This window comes from Lygodium microphyllum, chromosome 9 (assembly GCF_053477565.2).
Source record: "Lygodium microphyllum isolate KBCC chromosome 9, Lygodium_microphyllum_v1.1.10, whole genome shotgun sequence".
NCBI lineage: Eukaryota > Viridiplantae > Streptophyta > Polypodiopsida > Schizaeales > Lygodiaceae > Lygodium > Lygodium microphyllum.
In genome coordinates, this window is record NC_141143.1 from 111,643,921 (window position 1) to 111,663,588 (window position 19,668).

A 19,668-nucleotide genomic window follows, 5' to 3' on the forward strand; every position below is an offset into this window, starting at 1 on the left:
GCCGAGATGTGCGGTTCGTGGAAGTATGGGCCACAGAGGGGGGTGAGGAGCACCTTGTCCTTGGAGATCCAGGAGAGAATTGGGCTCCCGAGACAGTTTCTTTGGAGCTAGAGCCTCTTGATGGAGATTCTTCTTCGGATTCAGAGTCTTCTCTTCCACCGGCCACCCTCGAGGAGCTTTCGTCTGTGGATGTTCCTGAGTCTTCAGTAGATGGATCCTCGTTGGGCCCGTGACACACTCCGAGATTTAGGGATCGAGGGGGTCCGTGAGGAGTGGGAACCGCAGGATGGACCGCGGAGGCCATGGAGGAATCAGGCACATTCTTCGGAGCTTGTCTGCTCCAACTATTGTTTACTGACCTGTGTTATGCAGGATCGAGAGCCCACTTCAGTGAAGGAGACTTTGCAGTCTGATCATCGGCGGAAGGCCATGGAAGCCGAGTTGGAGGCTATTGAGAGGAATGGCACTTGGTCTCTTGTGCCTTGTTCCTCTCACTAGAAGGTGATTGGTGTCAAGTGGGTCTTCAAGAACAAGTACCTTAGGGATGGTTCTTTGGACATGTACAAGGCTAGCCTTGTTGCTAAAGGTTTTACTTAGCGCCCAGGCATTGATTTCCATGATACTTTTGCCCCCACTGCTCGTATGACGACTATTTGAGCTGTTCTTGCCTTGGCTGGCCTGTTTATCAGTTGGATGTGAAGTCGGCTTTTCTGAATGGTGACTTGCAAGAGGAGATCTATGTTGAGTAGCCTCCTGGCTTTGGATCCTCGGATGGAAAAGTTTACAGGTTGAAGGCCTTGTATCGCCTCAAGCACACTCTGCGTGTATGGAACGAAAAGATTGACTCGTTTCTTCAGTCGAAGTTGGGATATCGGCGCTCCAAGGCCGATCTGCAGCTTTATGTGCACACTTCCGAGGTTAGTTGTGTGTTGTTTGTGTTGTATGTTGATGATTTGATTTTGATAGGGGATCATGCATAGATGGTTCGAGAGACCAAGATAGCTTTACATCAGGCATTCGAGATGACAGGTTTGGGGCTTATTCATTTCTTCTTGGGTCACGAGATTTATCAGTCTCAGAGGGGGATTTTCATCTCTCAGCAGAGGTACATTTAGGAGCTCTTGGTGACTTTTGAGATGGAGACTTATCGGCCCATTGCTACTCCTATGGATCCGAATTGGAAGGCCACTTCACACTCAGATTCTCTCATGATGGATGCTTCACGCTACCGTCAGTTGATTGGATCCTTGATTTGGCTTCTCAACACTCGTGTTGATCTTTGTTTTGTTGTGGGTTTTTTGGCAGGGTTCATGACGGCGGAACCCAAACATGTGCATTGGTAGGCTGCCCTGAGGATTCTTCGGTATTTGAGGGGGACCTCTGATTTAGGGATTTCTTTGGGCTAGCGATGTGGACCACTGACGGTCTACTATAGGCTACTGTTTTATCTTGGGTACAGGTGTTATCTCTTGGAGTAGCAAGAAGCAGCCCACGGCCGCTCTTTCTTCTACTGAGGTGGAGTATCGGGCTGCGTCTTCCACCACTTGTGAGGTTGTGTGGCTTCAGAGATTGTTGGAGGAGCTTGGCTGCCCCCAGAGTTGTCCTACTCTTCTGCGGTGCAACAATGAGAGTTGCATTGCCTTGGTACGGAATCCTGTATTCCATGCCCGGACGAAGCACATTGAGATCCAGTATCACTTCATTTGGGAGAAGCTTCTGGATGGGACCATTGTGTGGAGTATTGCAAGATGGAGGATAATCTTGCAGATTTGTTCACAAAGGCGCTTCCCCAGGCTCTTCTTCGGCAGCATTCCAGATCCCTCAGTCTTGTGACCCATCTAGGATCTGAGAGGGGATGTTAGACAGTCATTTCCTGGACAGACGGATGTCAGCAGCCATGTCACCAGCCACGTTAGCAATTTGCGCAGGTGCCACGTGGTAGTCTGCAGTCAGACAGGACAGGCTGCAATCGGACAGTTTTTGTATTATTTTCTTGTAGTCGGCTGCATTTAATGTAGCCGACCTGGCGCTGCGCATTCTTTTCTTTTTGGCTATTTATAGCCAGTTGGTGACACACTCTAGTTATTATCATTATTTAGTGATTTCAGATTCCGATCTTGAGATCTATTGGCTGAGACAGACTGTGCTTGGGCTGACGGAGATTGAGGTCATCAAGTCGGAGACATACACAGATATTTCCTCTGTCCCCTTGTGTATTTCTGCACTCTTATACAGCATACTATACCGCAGATTTTCTGCGTTTACACTATCTCCTTCTCTCTCTCTCTCTCCTCTCTGTGTTCACTCTCTCTTAGTCTTTGTCCTATGCTTCCGCATCGCTGCACTCTGACATGCTGACCTTCCATGAGTTTGCCAACTACGTTTGCAATAAGTTACTAGTATGATTACTTTGCCAACCTTTCGTGAGTTTGAGTGTTAGCTTTTTGCATTTTGCATGGTTTCATGACCAAGTTCATAAGAATTCTTCTTCTACCTCTTCTACTCAAGAAGAGGTGCTTGTTTGCACTTTTCAAAGGGAAAAGTTAGGGAGTTGCAAAACCTCCAAAGAAAGAAATGCGAGTCCTAAGATTAAGCTATGAAGAACTAGGTCAAAATTTATCGTCAAATCTTAGCTAATTGCTCTCATGCAATCTCAAAAAGAAAATTCAATTAAGTTAAAAGTAAACCAAAACTTGAGGGTTTTTGGTAGGCAAATGTCTTAAAGACTTCTATAAAAAAGGAACCAAGGGATGTGCCACTCTTCATTAAGTACAATATAGCAAACCACCTTGTATCATGAATGATGTAAATATAAAGATTCGGATTGTATAGAGAGGGTGGGAATGACGGATCTTGAAAGAATGAATTGATTAGATGGCACTTGGCTCTAGGAACTTGCTTCAATCCATAAAGAGCTCTTTGCAAGCGGAACACCTTATCTTGATGGCTAGGGATTGAGAAGCTTGGTGTGGTTGAGCCCTGTAGACCTCTTCCTCTAAGAGCATTTAGAAAGGTGCTTCTCACATCCATTTGATTGATGTGCTAGTGGTTATAAGCAACGAAGGTCAATAACAATCACCATGACCATAAGGTGACCGATAGTCCCAAAGGGCTTCCTATAGCCTATTATTCTTTTTGCTAAAACCCTTGTATTATCAATTGGACCTTATGTTCATTGAGTGCATCATTGGCTTTGATTTAAAAAAAAAAAACATTAAGAATCAATGGAGTGTGTCATGCTTAAAAGCTTGATGGTTTTGAAATCTATCTATAGAGAAGGATTTATCCACAAATGTCTTGGGAGGATTTCGAAAGAATTGCAAGTAGCATGTTCTCTCCACAAGTACAAGATATCTGCTTAGAACACAAAGAGTGTGAAAATACAATATGCATAATTGATGTGGACAAATATCCACATTAGCACTAAGGCACAATTTAGGTACTAGCTTCTAATCATTATGAGTTATGATCAATTTGGCATGAATTTTGCCTGAATTTTGAGAAAACTTTTGATCCTCAATTTTGAGAAAAATTTTGATTAGTTTCAGCTCAATTTTTGATAAGCTTGAGAACCATTTTATGGTCTACCATTGATTAGCCCCTCAAGTCTAAGGGTGTTTTCTCCTTTACAGCCGGTCCATGCATCATGAGAAATTGCACATAAAGAACCACTCGGATCAAAAGGAAAACTGTCCACAATATCATAAAATTCATCATTATTTCCTTCATCCTCGTCATGCATTTCTTCAACCATAGGGTTTGCTTCCACATGAAATACATTTCCCTTTTCACTTTCATTCTCATCCGGCTCATCGATGATGACAAAGTTAAGCTTGCTATTTTCGTATTTGCATTTTCAGCCTATGGTCTTGTGTCTACTTTTCTCCACACTTGAAACATAACCCTTTGGCCCTCATGTCTCTAATTTGTTCATTTGAAAGAACTTTGCTGTAAGTAGTATTTTGAGATCCCTTTTGTGCATTTTCAGCCCTTGCAAAGCTTTGTTTTGCTTCAGCCATTGGTCTATAACCATTTCCTCTACTTGGTTTTTGATCCATAGACTGTTGGATATGTAGGCAACTTCTTGTAATTATTGCTGTAGGTACTAGTTCCCTTGCCTTATTACCTATAAACATCCCATTTTGGACAACAAGGGGAGTTGGAATACCAAAAGGGGTTGGGAGAATCTGATTGTACATCAACTTCTTCTTCAATTAAGTTAAATAAATATTGAAAGGGGCGCCAATTTTGGGGCCAATAGGGTGTCCGATGTCCAAGATTATATGGTAAAGTGTGCATTTCAGTTTTGTGAATTTGTTAATTGCTGTAAATAGTGCTTAATTAGGTTATTTACCACCCTATCCAAGGAGGAAGGGTGGTTACAGCAGTAGCAGCAAACTGAAACAACACAGTAGCCTGATGATGTTTGGAGCAGTCAATTGCATCAAAACTGGCTGCTAATGTTTGAGCAGCAGCTGAGGACCTAGACTACCGATGGCAGGAGCTTTGATGATCTTTGGAGCAGTCAATGGCATCAAAACAGCTTAACAATATCTGTGCAGGAGTGTGAGGGTGCAGACCAGCAAAACACAGCAGCAAGGATGCCTTTGGAGTTGTCGCCAAATATATAATTTATCTATAGTTTGGAGCAGCAGAGGCAAGGTGAAGGCTGACATTTGGCAACAACAGCAGTAGTCGCTTGGCCTCTTGTTGTGAGATGATGCAGAGAAGTGAAGGCTCTAGGGATGTTAACGACGGCTGAAGTTAAAGGAGAGAGAATATGGCTTTGGCGAGGGAAGTGATAATTATAGGAATGATGTGGGATGGGAGAGTGGCCTACTTGTGATTTTTAAGCCAAATTTCCTACCAAAATTCTCTAGCATCATCTTTTAATAAATTGTCTTGAACTTTGGTTTGGGGTTGTATGAGAACCAAAGAAATTAGCTGATTAGTATGAGATTATCTTACATGAAGAAACCAGGGAGCTTAAAAATGTACTTTGTTTAAGATCATGTACCCTTTCGAAAAAGATGTACTCTTTGTTTTCTTTTAAGACACTGGGTCTTAAATTTACAACTCACAAAAAGATTAAGAGCCCCGAAAGGCGTAAGTGATCCTCAAATCTTATATTATAGTAGTAATAGGAGGATTGCAAGAGATATGGCTTTGAGAGCCCAAGTCGTGTGCTATCCAACACACTCTTGCACTTGGTGTTTGCAGAGCATGTCTGTGCCCAATCCAGGAGAGTCTTGATTAGTGTTCCCTCAATCTCATGCAGCCACAAACACTCCACTCCGCACCTCTTGAGTCTCTCACTCACTCTTGTGCCTTCCTACACTCGATCTTGATGTCTCATTGATGGCTTGCCAGGAGAAAATCTCTCTCTCCAATCACAATCTTGCTGACAAGAACCATTGCCATAAATAGGCCTCGTAAGACAGGCCAGCCAATCCTCTTTTTAATGTCTTGTTAAAGAAGTTTGATTATCAAACATTGATATTTGCCATGCCAACAAATTTGATTAATCTTGATGCCTTTTGCTGTCCATCGGCCTTGACACACAAAAATGACAACTGCTGCCCATGTCACAACCTGACAATTTGTTGTTGACAGACCTGTTGTGACCATAGTTGTTTTCAGACTCCTATGAAAAAATTTCAGACTTTGAAGACAGACGTCTGAAATCAATATTTCGGACTTGACTTTTGGGGCCTAAAGTATTTGGGAAATTTGTTTTGAAAAATGATTACTGGTCAGTTTGATCTGTTTTCTGGTCTGTGAGAGTATGCAGTCTGCAAATGGCTTTTACTGAGTGAAAATGACCGATTTCAGGGTGCATGAAGTCCACCAACAGTGGGAAACATAGCTGCCTGCCTGGAAACACTGATGCCTCAACAAGAGTGCAGTGTATTCAGCCTGCACTGTTACTGTTCACATCCCCCCCCCCCTTTTTTCTTTGGATGCACATAATTTATAGCTGATTATTATACAATCTCAAACCAACATCATAAACTAGCTCAGGTCAGTTCATTAACAGTTAAAAGATCCTTAAGTGAAACTGCCACCTGCACAAGGACATACAGCACATATGCTTAGTCACACAGTAAATCACATCCAAGAGTGCAAGTCACTTTCTCCAGCTGCTGGAATCTGGACCTGCACCAGAACCGTATCTATTAGCACTTCCATACCCACCACCACCTGGTCCTCCATAGCCACCTCCACCACCAGTGCGGCCACTTCCAAAACCTCTGTCATTCCTTTCCCTGCCACCATAGCCACCACTGCCTCCATTTGACCTGTTCCCATACCCTCCCCTGTTTTCATAACGAGATCCTCCATAACCACCACCACCAGACCCCCGCAAACCTCCGTTGCCACCACCCCCTCCACCAGTTCTGCTTTGAGCCTGGTTAACAGTAATGTTTCTACCATCCAGCTCCTTCCCATTCATTGACTCGATAACATCCATCATAGACTGCTCCTCAGCAAATGTCACAAAGCCAAAACCATGAGATCTACCAGTCTCTCTGTCATTGATAACCTTGGACTCGATCACTTCGCTGAAGGCGCTGAAGGCATCTCCGAGGCTACGATCGTCGGTGGACCAAGCAAGGCCTCCAACGAAGCAGCGGTACTCGACGGCAGTGGCCATGGCAGGGGAGACTCCTGGCTAGTGATCTGCGGTGCCTGATCTGGGACCTCAACTGCAACCCTAAACCTAAAGCTAACCCTGAGAAGAACAGGGGGCCGGGGAAACCGCCCCCCCCCTCCCCCCCCCTTTTCTCTCTCTCTTTCTCTCTCTCTTGCTCGGCCTTCAAATCCTGCAGTGCAATCAGACTGCACTGTAAAAGCTGATCTCTCTCTCATATTTATCTTTTTATTCTCATAATTTGTTAGAACATGTCAACAAATTAGGGTCACGTATGATTTGGGTCTACGATTCAAATCACACTTGAATCATACTTTCATATGCGCTCGCGTTTGACGTTTGATTCACATATGGAAAAACTATGGTTGTGATTGCACACATGATCTTCTTGTCCTTTGGCCGTCAACATCATCAGACGAACCAAATCTCTACCTCTTTTCAAGAATATGTCAATCTTCATAATCCATATTACATTGGATCCAATTGAAATAATTCAAGATAATTTCAATTCCACAATGACGTTAAAATTGCCTTGATACATGAATTAATAATTTTCTGGGAAGAGGCATGACTACAACGCAAGACAAATTAAAACCTGCAAGTGTTGGTTTGGCATTGCAAAATTATTCAAAAAGCAGGATCTAACTATTGTGGTAGCTTTTTGGGAAGCTAATGTGAAAGGAAACATCTAGCTAACATGAAAGAAACTTCTTGGTGAGGGTATATGGAAGGAAGCTTCTGGGTGAAAGTACTTTTGAATAAAGTTTCTTGTAGAAGCTAGCTTGAAAGGAAGCTTATTGAAGAACTCACTATGGAAGGAAGCTTGTGAAAGGAGTTACTATGGAAGGATGTCAAAAGATGACGTACGAGCGAGACAATAGGGTTTGCGGGGAGGAACACGGAGTGAACTAGACAAACATGGAGAAGAGAAGAGAAGAGAGAAGAAACTTTGATGAATGGAATGATGAAGATCTGAATCATGGAGTGAATGTGATACAAGGGAACAAGGGTGTCGTAGCACAAGGAAGATGATGAAGACATCCACGAACCACGAACCGCAATGTCCTTCTGAAGGGGTGTGAGGATAGTGGAGAGGCTGGAGAGAAGAGGTGACGGACTGAATGAATTAGCCGTGGTGAATGAATGAGAGAGTGGCCTATAAATAGGCACAGTCAGTCTAGGGTGGCGCCCCTTTTTGGAGCTGCAAATCCTAAACGCAAAACGCAAAACGCAAAAATGCAAACTGCAAGTGAAGGGTTTCTCAACACTCCCTCTCAGGCGGCCCAAAAAGGGGAACAAGAGAAGAGTGAGGTGGAGATACAATGCTACATGCTGAAGAATGCTCATGCAACAGGTGCCACTTGGATAGCGTTTTGCGTGGAAAAATTGTTCACTTGCCCAAGCGCCCTAGTACAGAGATGATGAAATCATGCAATGCATAGGAGGAATGTCGGACTTTGTGTGGTGCCGAGAACCATAAGGATATGCCCGTACTTGATCTCGAGAGGTAGCTCCATGCTGACCAAGGGACAAAGAAAATCCACCCTGTAATTTGAGAATACCACCTGAAAGGAGACCTTTGAAGATAGTTAGGAGACTGGGTGAATTGTAGAATCCGAAACTCAACTTGGGAGAGAAGCCTCTAGCTCCGTGACTCCATGCTGGAAGGAATACGAAAGCCTAGCCACTAAGTCATTACTGAAGACCCAAGGGTCCCGATCTAGGTAGATCCTCTAGATCTTGGGTATGAGTAGAGGAAATGATTGCTCAAAGGAGAGCTACTCCTTAAAAGTGTAAGGTGGTGGTATGTAAAGAACTTCATGGCACATAGGGTCCCTCTCTGAATTGGAAGGAGTAGAAGTAGGAGCCCCTTGTGAAGCTGAAGAAGAACTGGAAGCCCCCTTTGAGGGCCAAGTAAGAAAATCTCCCTTTGAATCCCAGTCTGAGAGAGAAAGGGAATCCAACCACTTACGGCTCATGGACTGCGAAGCATCTGATGACGAAGGAAGTGCGGCCGATTGTGCTGAAGAAGGTATTTGGGGCTTGCAAGAAGAAGCCAGAAAGCACCTAGAAGTGGCCTCTCGAACTTGAGTGGAAGAGGGTGGGAAAGAAGGAGGCTCAGGATGAGCCAAGGGTGGGGAACAGGCGTGGGCTCTCAAGAGAGTGGAGTGTGGAGAAGATGTGGGCTGTGGAAGCCACTGTACCCGAAAGTAGGTGGAGGAAACCTTCGTGTTGTGGGGTGGTCTCCAAGAGGGCTTATTGCCTTAGAAGGTCTTAGAGCCTCCGTGTGCTCGAAAGGACTTAGTGTGCGTCGGGTGCGGCTTATTGCCTTGAGCATAATACTTTGATAGCCAATGCAGAATGATCTCTGGGGCCCAGAAAGGAGAGGTAGCACAAGGAGTGTATGGTGGAAGACACATATACTCCGGTGGGGTGGGGAGCAAAGGTCGATGTTGACAGTCTTTGGTGGGATGACCATTCGTGTCGCAGTAGTAGCACCTAGTAGAAGGGCAATTTGTCAGTGGAGATGCCATGGTACCAGAAATCGAATGTTGATGCCGAACCCACCATCGGTCTTTGTCTTCTCTAATGAGGAGGAGAGAGAAAGACTAAAAACGCAGGAAAAACCAGCAATAGCAGTCAACATGCTAAAATAAGCTCCGAACAGTGTGTGATAGGCTGGAAACAAGCGCCAGACTATTGTAGACAACAATGGCCAGCTTAGACCACGATGTCCTCCGCGTCTGGGGTGTGGGCAGCAAGCTGAAATACCTGAAATCTGCAAAAACGAGATTGTTTTCCGAATGGAGAGTGATCAGCAACAGCCGCTCTACTATAAATAACTGCAAATTGCGGGTGGAGGGCTAGAAACAGGCGCCAGACTATAGATGATAGCAAGGGACAATTGAGACTACGATGTCCTCCGCAAAAGGGGTGTGGGCAGCAAGCTGAAAACACTTGAAGCTTGCAAAAACGAGATGTTGATGCAGCGGAAGAAGAAGAGAAGTGGATGCTAAATCTGCCACTGGTCTTTGCCGTCATTGGAGTGGAGGATCTTTGCCGCTATTTGAGCAGATCCAACTCTGATACCATGTCAAAAGAAAACGTACCAGCGAGATAGTAGGGTTTGCGGGGAGGAACACGGAATGAACTCGACAAACATGGAGAAGAGAAGAGAAGAGAGAAGAAACTCTGATGGAATGGAAGGATGAAGATCTGAATCATAGAGTGAATGTGATACAAGGGAACAAGGGTGCCGTAGCACAAGGAAGATGATGAAGATAGCCACGAACCACGAACCGCAATGTCCTCTTGAAGGGGTGTGAGGGTAGTGGAGAGGTTGGAGAGGAGGTGACGGACGGAATGAATCAGCCGTGGTGAACGAATGAGAGAGTGGCCTATAAATAGGCACAGTCAGTCTAGGGTGGCGCCTCTTTTTGGGGCTGCAAACCCTAAATGCAAAACGCAGAAACGCAAAAACGCAAACTGCGGGTGAAGGGTTTCTCAACAAAGGAAGCTTGTGTAAGAAGCTACCTTGGGCAGCTTGTGGAAGAAGCTATCATGGAGAAGCTTTTGAGAGCTTTTTCGTAACAAATTGCTTGTTTTGCTTGTTATTTTGTATGAGAATTGAGCAATAAGTTTTCTATATTAAATTAGTTGTCTCTATTCTAGAGTTTTCCTATGTCTGTCTTAGTTAGTTAAGTGTGACGAAAGGTAAAATATCGTTACAACACAGTAGTGTGGGTGGTTTAGGATTACAATTCCTACCAATTTACAACACATTGTCATGCAATTCCTTCTAAGTTGCAGCACAATAGTGTGGTTGGTTTATATGCAGCTGCTTTACAAAAATGCTTAAAAAGCAAGGCATTATTGATTTCTCTCAATTTCAAAGCATTTGTTTAGCAAAAAGAAAATCTACCTATCCACTGGTAGATGATTGTTATCTGGTTATAAAAGTCCACATCGATCAAACAACTACTACATTGTTAGGACCCATCAGGGCTAAGTCATTAAGGATTAAAAAAGCTTGTTTATAAAATCAGGGAAAGTTTGATCATGTTGTCGTGAAGAAGGATGGACCTCTAGGAGTGGTTCAACTAGGAATGTAATGATAAATCTTTGTTTTTAGTCTACTAATAAGTGCTAGTTTTTCTAAATATGAACTCATTGACTCAGATGGTTTCATGTATCACATGCCAAAATATAGCTGTTGAATTGAATGTTTAATATAGCTGCCAAGTTACTTGTCTTATGGTAGAATATGTCCTCATATTAAATGCATGTAGTGTCTGGCTGACTTCAATTATATGTTATAGAAATTGTCTAAACATCCCTGGCAACTCTATAAATGACAGGCTGTCTAATTATTTATGTTTCTTTTGATATCCAGTATCATCCAGATGTTAATAAAGAGGCTGGAGCAGAGGATAAGTTTAAGGAGATCAGTGCAGCATATGAGGTTTGGTGCAATTGCAGTTGATGGTTTTCTTGGATTTATCTCTGTGGAAAGAATGTGTTCCTGTAGATAGTTGTCACTCTGTAGAGTTATTAAACTGCTCGAGCAGAATCGATTGAGGTTGTATATTGATAAGTTATTTGAAAGCAGTTCATGCTTTCATGAAAATATTTGCTATGGACTTCCATTTTACATCCATATGTATCTTCTTTCAAGGACACGGCCAAACAAGGGCTAACCCCCACATGGATAGTAAATCTTGTGTTTATTCTTTAGCCTGGACATATGAGGTCATATAGCCCTAGGGTTCAGTTTCAGGATTTTGTGCTGGAGAAGAATGGAAAGCCACTTTTTGGCTAAAAATCTGGACAGGCTAGTACACATTATGGGTCTAGGCTTTAATATCAAAAGCTTGTTCTGTATGTAAAAGATATTTTTGGCCATTGAGTCATGGAAGACGTATAGGGTGCATGGGTATGAAGCTCTTCTCGTCTATTTACGCACTGCCTTTCCCTTGCACAAGTCTTGGATGTTATTGTCGTCTATCTGTTTTATGTCTCTTGTTTCAGCATTATTTGTTACTTGCTTAGGCTATGTTTCCTTTTTGGTTGTCATGTTATTGTTTGTGCATAGGCTGAGTGTTTACTTAGGACCCATGTGAATAAACTGTAAGTAACAAGAGCAACTGAGAGAAGTAGAGTTGAGGCATGAACACTAGCACTGGGCTGGAGAAGAGGATGCTCAAGGAAATCAGTGTAGTATATGAGGTTTGGTGCAAATGTCATTGATTGTTTTGTATTGTGCAAATTGTTTACATCTTGAGGAGACTAGGACTTGAGTCTTTTCGAGGTTCACATTTTTGGGCTTTACTCTCTTAAATAGATGTGTTTTCATAGACAAATATTGTCCTTGTAGATATACTAAACTACTTGAGACTCTAAACTACAAGTGATTGAAAGGATGTTCATGATGTGAATAAATACCCTAACACAGAAACACAAATAACACAGTACGACAAAGCACAGACTGATAGAACACAGTTAGGGTTAGGGTAACTCAGAGACAATGAACACAAACAATGAATGAAATGATATAACTATTGAATATACAATGCTCATGCAGCAAACACACTGTAGTGAATGAATATTGTACCTCGAACTCTTGTATCTCAAGGATCAAGGCTAGGGTAATGAGCTACTCTGAATGGATCTCGAATTGCAGCAAGGCAGCCTCCGAACACTAGCAAACGCGGCCAAGGAAGGTTGCATCTGATGCATGCGGCAGTGTAGGAGAGAGAAATACAAAAAATGCAGGTGAGGAGAGAGAAATACCAAAAATACTGGCTGCAGGAGAGAGAAAACAGCAAACGCAAGCTACAGGAGATAGAGGCTAAAACACAGGAAAAACCAACAACAATACTCAGCATGTTGAAATCAGCTCCGAACAATGTGTGGTAGGCTAGAAACAAGCGTCAGACTATTGTAGACAGCAATGGCCATCTTGGACTATTGCGATGTCCTCCGTTGTCGACTGGAACACTTGAAATATGAAAAAACGAGATTAAGGTTGAATGGAGGGCAGTATATCTATTTATAGAAAGTTTGGGCCCTTTCAAGTGGGTTTGTGCTTATGGGATATAGACATTCTCTAGGAATACATTTCTTTTTAAATAAACAAGGTTTCTTCCTTAATTAAGTATGTTTTGGGGCTGTTTAAGTCAAGCTAATTCATTTTTAGCTTAACACCTCCTCTTAGGCCCAACAACAGTGCCACGAGAAGTTGGCCAACCAAACTCTTAAAAAAAAATCTTTTATTCGAAGGTAGCTAGAGCATCAGACAGAGAGTGTGCGTTGGCTGGCCAGTGGTCTACTAAGACTACAGAGGCGACGGCTATCTTACCAAGGGAGCCCAAGTGATTATCCTAGAGAGGCCAAGGCATTGGACGAAGGATACATGTCGGTTGCTCAGTGGTCTACCGAGTTCTGTAAAGGTGGATGGAATCAGCTACGGATTTTTTTTGGTTTTTTTAAAAAATAAAAGGTTTTGTAGTTTTGATAGATTTAACATTAAAGTGAGAAATCAATTCTTGTCCTATTTAGTATTTGTGTCCCAAAGTACCCAAGACCTTCACAAAACAAGCATACTATCCCTATCATTACTGGGTGACAGTGAAAAAGAAAAATGGCTAAGGTGTGGGTGACACAAATATAGCAAAGATGTGAAGCAAGCACGCAAGCAAGCTAGGGAGAATTGCCTTGGAGACTTCCATGTGCAATGCCACGAATATGGTGGATCCAAAGTCGACCACTCCAAAAGACAAAAAAGGGATAAATGTGTACAGATGCATGTTTATATGAACAAAATGCCAATGTATGGGATAATACAAAGGGAGATGCAAGATGTCATGCTCATACAAAATGCAATGCAACGATGCCACTTGGATAGTGTCCTTGTAGGGGGATTGTTCACTTGCCCAAGTGTCCTTTTACAATCATGTCATCTTGACAATACGCATGAAGTTATAAATGTCCATAAGTACAATACAAAAGAATAAATGAGTGAATGAATGTCTAAAAACTGTAAGCATCATGATTATTACTATTAGAAGAAATAGGCGTTTCCTCTCAAACTAGAAGGGAAAGCAAGAGGGAAGCATTCTCTCCTTGTTAATCTGAAGAAGTAGGGGAGGGTGTATCCAAGTTGATCTTGGGTAAAAGGTACTGAAGAACCGGTCGGTTGACCGCTTTGGTCAAAATGTCTGCAAAATTGACTGATGAAGGCACAAACTTTAGGCGGATAGTGCCTAGTTCAACCTGCTATCTGGAAAAGTGGAAGTGGACTCTCACATGCCGCGTCCATGGTGTGATAATCGGATTGTCGTAGTAGATAACGGTGGGAGAGTCACAAGGGAAGTGAAGTGCCGCTAATAAGCTCCTTAGGTAGATGGTCTCCGTGTGCCATCGAAGAGAGCCCTATACTCAGCCTTAGCCATGGAAGCTGCCATCGTCTCTTGCTTATGGGGCTCGACCAAAAAATGAGAGTCGTGTCTAAGGTGAAGAGGTAGCCGCCATGGGAACGCCAGGTGTCAGGATCTCCTTCCCAATCGGAATCAGTGTACCTCTCCAATCATAAGCCAGAACCATAAGTGATTGTCCGGTTCCTATGCTCCGCAACTCCATATTCTGAGAGGGGAAATTGGTAGAGGTAAGCTAGCGAGAGATGCCATGTTGCTGTAGAAACTTAGAAAACTCGTGCGAGATGAACTCATCATTGTTATCACTCCTCGTGCAACCAACACGACGATCCGTCTGGTTATGGACCAGTAACACCCAAGCAGAGAAATATGTGAAAGCATCGGACTTATGCTTAAGGAAGTACATCCACATGTATCTCGAATGATTATCCACTATAAAAAAGAAGTACAATGCGTCGTTCAAGGCAGTAGTGGATATGGGCCCACAAAGATCAATGTGAATCAATCTAAGAGGTGTCTTAGCTCTATGTATAGATTGCTGAGGAAATGGGATATGATGCTGCTTCCTGAGCTGGCATGCTCTATAGACATCTTGAGCTAGCTTTAGGTGAGGAAGGCCCTCAACCATCTCACGGTGAGACGACTCATAAAGAGAGTCATAGCCAAGATGTCCTAGGTGGAAATGCCAAAGACACTCATTGTTCATAGTCTTTGAGATGTAGCTAATGCTTGGAAGCTATGGAACATGGAGACCCCGCCTATTGGCTTGGTAAGAAAATGGGTCGTATGGTATAGGCCATTAGGCTATGTCTCACCACGAGTAATCACTAAACGAGTCTAAGAGTCAAGGACCTCAACTGTGGTTGTTGTAAAAAAACCGCTTGCCCCAACCGGCAAAGTTGTTGAATAGATAACAAGTTCACCCCAAGCTGAGGGACATAGTATACATTGTCGAGCGAAGCTAGATCTGTACCCTTGTTAGTGGCAAAACTGTCACAACCTTGAGCCTGAATCTTGATTGAGGAGTTGTTTTCTATGTGGACCCGCTTGGTTGCAGGGCCTCGGGTACAGAAGATGTCCTCTATAGGAGTCATGTGATGTGTAGCTCCACTGTCCACAATCCAAACATGTACTAATGTGCTCGGTTGTGACGAGTGAACCTTTGCGGTAACCTTGTCAGGAGGGCAACTCATAGATGTGGACAAGACTCGTATCAGATGTCTCTACCGAGATGATGTGGGCCTCAGCAGACCAACCAGACAAGCCCTTTGGAGTTGAAAATGTTATCAACTAAGATTGTTGACCGGTGGCAGTGCAAGTTTGACCTTTCCATTGCCCATTGACATCACCTTGCCTTCCATGAGGGGTTTGCATGACTGTCATGAGGACATATATTTTTGAAACCTCACTTAACATGTGGATTAATTTTTAATCAATGGTTAAGTAAATGTTGCACATGTGAGGTATAATTGGCATTAGAGTAAATTTACGAGCTTGGGACCTGATGAAATCACGGGATGTCAAAGGAAAAAGTTGCTATAAGTTATGTCGCACAGGTACTTGGTGGTATTTGGTGCCAGTTGTTAGCCTAGGTCATTCATTTGGCCATAAGTGTCAGTTGGTGACACTAGAGAAGTGACGTTTAATGGTACTTAACACCAATCTAATGGTCAAAGAGGGTGCAGAGACACTTGGGAACGGAAGTTGCCTAGCCAATTTAATTAATGGCCAGTCAGATTATTTTTTAGGGCATCGAAAGATTTATTAAATTAATTTTCAGTATTATCTAAAGACTGAAAATTAATATTTAATTATGGATAATACTAGAAAAATCATTTGGGAAGGCTGTCACTTGTTAAAAATGCACATGCAATATTAAAAAACGTCTTTAGAGGCTGGAGATGTAAAGAAAAATACCCTAACACACAAACATAAACAGAAACCGTACGACAAAGCACAGACTAATAAAAAGAACACATTTAGGTTTAGGGTTAGAGTAACTCAGAGACAATGAACACAGTGAATAAATGAAATGATATGACTACTAATAATGCGATGCTCATGCAGCAAACACACTGTAGTGAATGAATACTGAACCTCGAACTCTTGTATCTTTAGGATCAGGGCAAGGGTAATGAGCTGGAGAGTGTGTCGTACTCTGAATGGATCCCGAATCGTAGCAAGGCAGCCTCTAGATGTCGAACACCAAAAAACGTATCAGTGAGAAGCTGGATCTGATGCAGACAACAGTGAGGAGAGAGAAAGACTAAAAACGGAGTCTGCAGGAGAGAGAAAGACTAAAAACGCAGGTAGGACAGCCGGCAGGAGAGAGAAAGACTGCAGCGACTGCAGATAGGAGAGAGAAAACTGTCAGGGCGGCAGCTGGAGCCTGCAAATGCAGCAGTTTGCTGGTGTGGCAGGCTGTACGACAGCAGTGCAGATGAACAACAGTTAGTCGCTATGCAGAAACAGCAGCAATCAACGTGTGGAGGGCTGGAAATAGGCGACGGACTGTAGGGAACAGTGATGGACAGCAAGGGCTGAGATGTCCTCCGTGACCGGGGTGTGGGCAGCAAGCTAGTAACACCTGGAACCTGCAAAAACGAGATTGTAAAAGAGTGGAGGGCTGTCTGCCAATTTATAGAAAATTGGGGTTTTAGATTCTCTCCCCCTTTAACTTTCTCGATCCGCTCCCCGTTTTAGGGTTTTGGCTAAAATAAGCCTAAAATAAGCATGTTTTGGGGTTGTTTAAGTGGCTAAGTGCATTTCTTAGCACAACACTCTCTCTCAGGCCCAAAATAGAGCGAGTAAAGTAGGCCAGCCTAAATTTTGATTTACCCTAAGGCATCCCATCCCAAAGCAGCCAGGGCATCGGACAAAAGGTGCACGTTGGCTGCCCAATGGCCTACCAAGACTACAAAGGCGATGGATATCTTACCAAGGGAGCCCAAGTGATCACCCCAGAGAGGTCAGGGCATCGGACCAAGGGTGCTCATCGGCTGCCCAAGGGCCTACCAAGGCCTACAAAGGCGGATGGAATCAACAATGGACTTGTTTGTTTTGTTTTTTGTTTTTTGAAAAGTGTTTTGAAAATACATAAGTAATATAGGGGCAGCAGCCGATTAAGTGACAGATAGGAAAAGATAAAGAGCGTTTTAAACCCAAGTTATTTACAAAACTAGCAAGCCAATCCCTCGCACTGACGAGGATAAGTACCTAAGGATGATAAAAGTGAGTGTATGTGCCAATCATGTGTTGAATATGTGAGAGGCAAAAAAAATGGCGGGCTTAGCAAGACAAGCAAAGCAAGCAAGCAAGGGTAGGGAAACTGCCTTTAGGAGAACTGCCATGTGTTATGCTACGAATATGGTGGATCCTAGAGTCGACCACTTCAAAAGACCGAAAAAGGGATAAATGCGCACAGATATATGTTGACATGAACTGAATGCCAATGCATAGGGTAATGCAAAGGAAGATGCAAGATGTCATGCTCATGCAATACGCTATGCAACGGTGCCATTGGGATAGTGTCCTCGTAGGGGAAGTGTTCACTTGTCCAAGTGCCCTTTTACAATCAGGTCATCTTGATAGTGCGGATGAAGTTACAAATGGTGATAATACAATACAAAAGAATAAGTAAATGTAATGTCTAAAAAACTGTAAGCATCATCACTGTCACGATCAAGAGTAGGAGTTGCCCCCTCTTAAACTGGAGGGGAAAGCAAGAGCAAAGCACCCTCTCCCCGTCAAGCTGAAGAAGTAGGGGAGGGTGTATCCAAGCCGATCCTGGGTAGGAGGTACTAAAGAATCGGCCGGTTGACCGCTTTGGTCAAGATATTTGCAAAATTATGTGATAAAGGCACAAACTCTAGGCGAATAGTGCTTAGCTCAACTTGCTCTCTGGAAAAGTGGAAGTGGACTTCCACATGCCATGTTTGTGGTGTGATGATCGGATTGCCCGCAAGGGCAATGGCACTCTGGTTGTCGCAGTAGACAACTGTGGGAGAGTCACATGGAAAATGAAGCGCCGCCAGTAAACTCCTCAGATAGATGGCCTCCGTAGTGGCAACGAAGAGAGCCTGGTACTCAGCCTCGGCCGTGGAAGCCACCACTGTCTCTTGCTTACGTCTGGACTAAGAAATGGGAGCTGTGCCCAAGGTAAAGAGGTAGTCACCATGGAAACGCCGAGTGTCAGGATCTCTTCCCCAATTAGAATCAGTGTATCCCTGCAAACATAAACCTGAAGCATATGTCAAGCCATAAGAAAAAGTACACCGCAAATAACACAACACACGAAGACATGCAATCCAATGCGACATCCTGGGTGTTGTGAAATACTAACTGAGTATGCTAACTAAGTAAGCTAAATCTGGCCTAGTGTGAATTAACCAAAGAAGTTTTTCTACAACAGAATGATAGGTGTATGTATCGAAGGGCTGTCCTAGGATATCATTCGATAAGTGGACAGTAGGATCAAGAGGCGTGGCCACTGGCTGTGTCTGATCCGAAGTTGTAAGCTTACCTATCTTGTCTTCAGGCGTGTGTGTGTACGCACGATACCCGAAGACTCTGAAATGGGAAATAACAGGCCGAGAGCCAAAAAATGCCTTATACGGGGTCTTCTGAGGAAGAGCCACAATCGGGCACTGGTTGAGAATGTACACCGAAGTGTTAACAGCCTCGACCCAAAGGCGCTCAGGAAGCTCTGCTGCGAACAGCATAGAGCGTGCCATTTCCATGATTGTGCGGTTCCTACGCTCTACGACTCCATTCTGAGAGGGGAAGTTGATACAGGTGAGCTGGTGAGAAATGCCATGCTTCTATAGAAACTCGGAAAACTCGTGGGAGATAAACTCACCACCGCTATCACTCCTCATGCACCCAACACGGCGACTAGTCTGGTTATGAACTAGCAGCACCCAAGCAAAAAATATGTAAAAGCATCTGATTTATGCTCGAGAAAGTACACCCACATGTATCGAGAATGATCATCCACTATCAAAAAGAAGTACAATGCACCGTTGAAAGTAGCAGTGGATGTTGGCCCACAAAGATCAACGTGAATCAGTCTAAGAGGATGCTTAGCTCTATGTGTAGACTGCTGAGGAAATGGGGTACGGTGCTGCTTCCCGAGCGGACAAGCTTTACAGACATCTCGAGCTAGCTTCAAGCGTGGAAAGCCCTCAACCAACTCACGACATGACAACTCATAAAGTGAGTCATAACCAAGATGCCCTAAGGGAAAATGCCAAAGACTCATTTTGTGTAAGCTCTCGGAATGTGGCTAAGGCCTGGGAGCTATGGAACACTGAGCCTTCGGTGGTCGGCTTGGTTAGAAAGTGTGTCATGTGGTATAGGCCATTAGGCTGTGTCTCACCGCGAGTAATCACTAAACCAGTCAGAGAGTCAAGGACCTCGACTGTGGTCGCTATAAAGAAAACTGCTGTTCACCCCAAGTTGAGGGACATGATATACATTGTCCAGCGAAGCCAGATTCGGACCCTTGTTAGTGGCAAAACTGACACACAACCTTGAGCCTAAATCTTGACCGAGGAGTCGTTTCCTACATGGACCCACCCGGCT

The 19,668-nt window shown here is 43.7% G+C and overlaps 1 protein-coding gene and 1 pseudogene across 2 annotated transcripts in view; one reads left to right on the forward strand and one right to left on the reverse strand.

Moving 5' to 3' along the window:
* LOC148031425 (Molecular chaperone Hsp40/DnaJ family protein) overlaps nt 1-19,668 on the forward strand; it is a 108,736-nt gene that overhangs the window by 10,832 nt on the left and 78,236 nt on the right. For both annotated transcript variants that reach the window (XM_087684963.1, XM_087684964.1), the window contains exon 2: nt 11,046-11,114. In XM_087684963.1, coding sequence (XP_087541089.1) covers nt 11,046-11,114 — 69 coding nt within the window. The remainder of the gene's footprint in view (nt 1-11,045; nt 11,115-19,668) is intronic.
* LOC148031426 (glycine-rich RNA-binding protein 8 pseudogene) lies at nt 6,028-6,750 on the reverse strand (annotated as a pseudogene).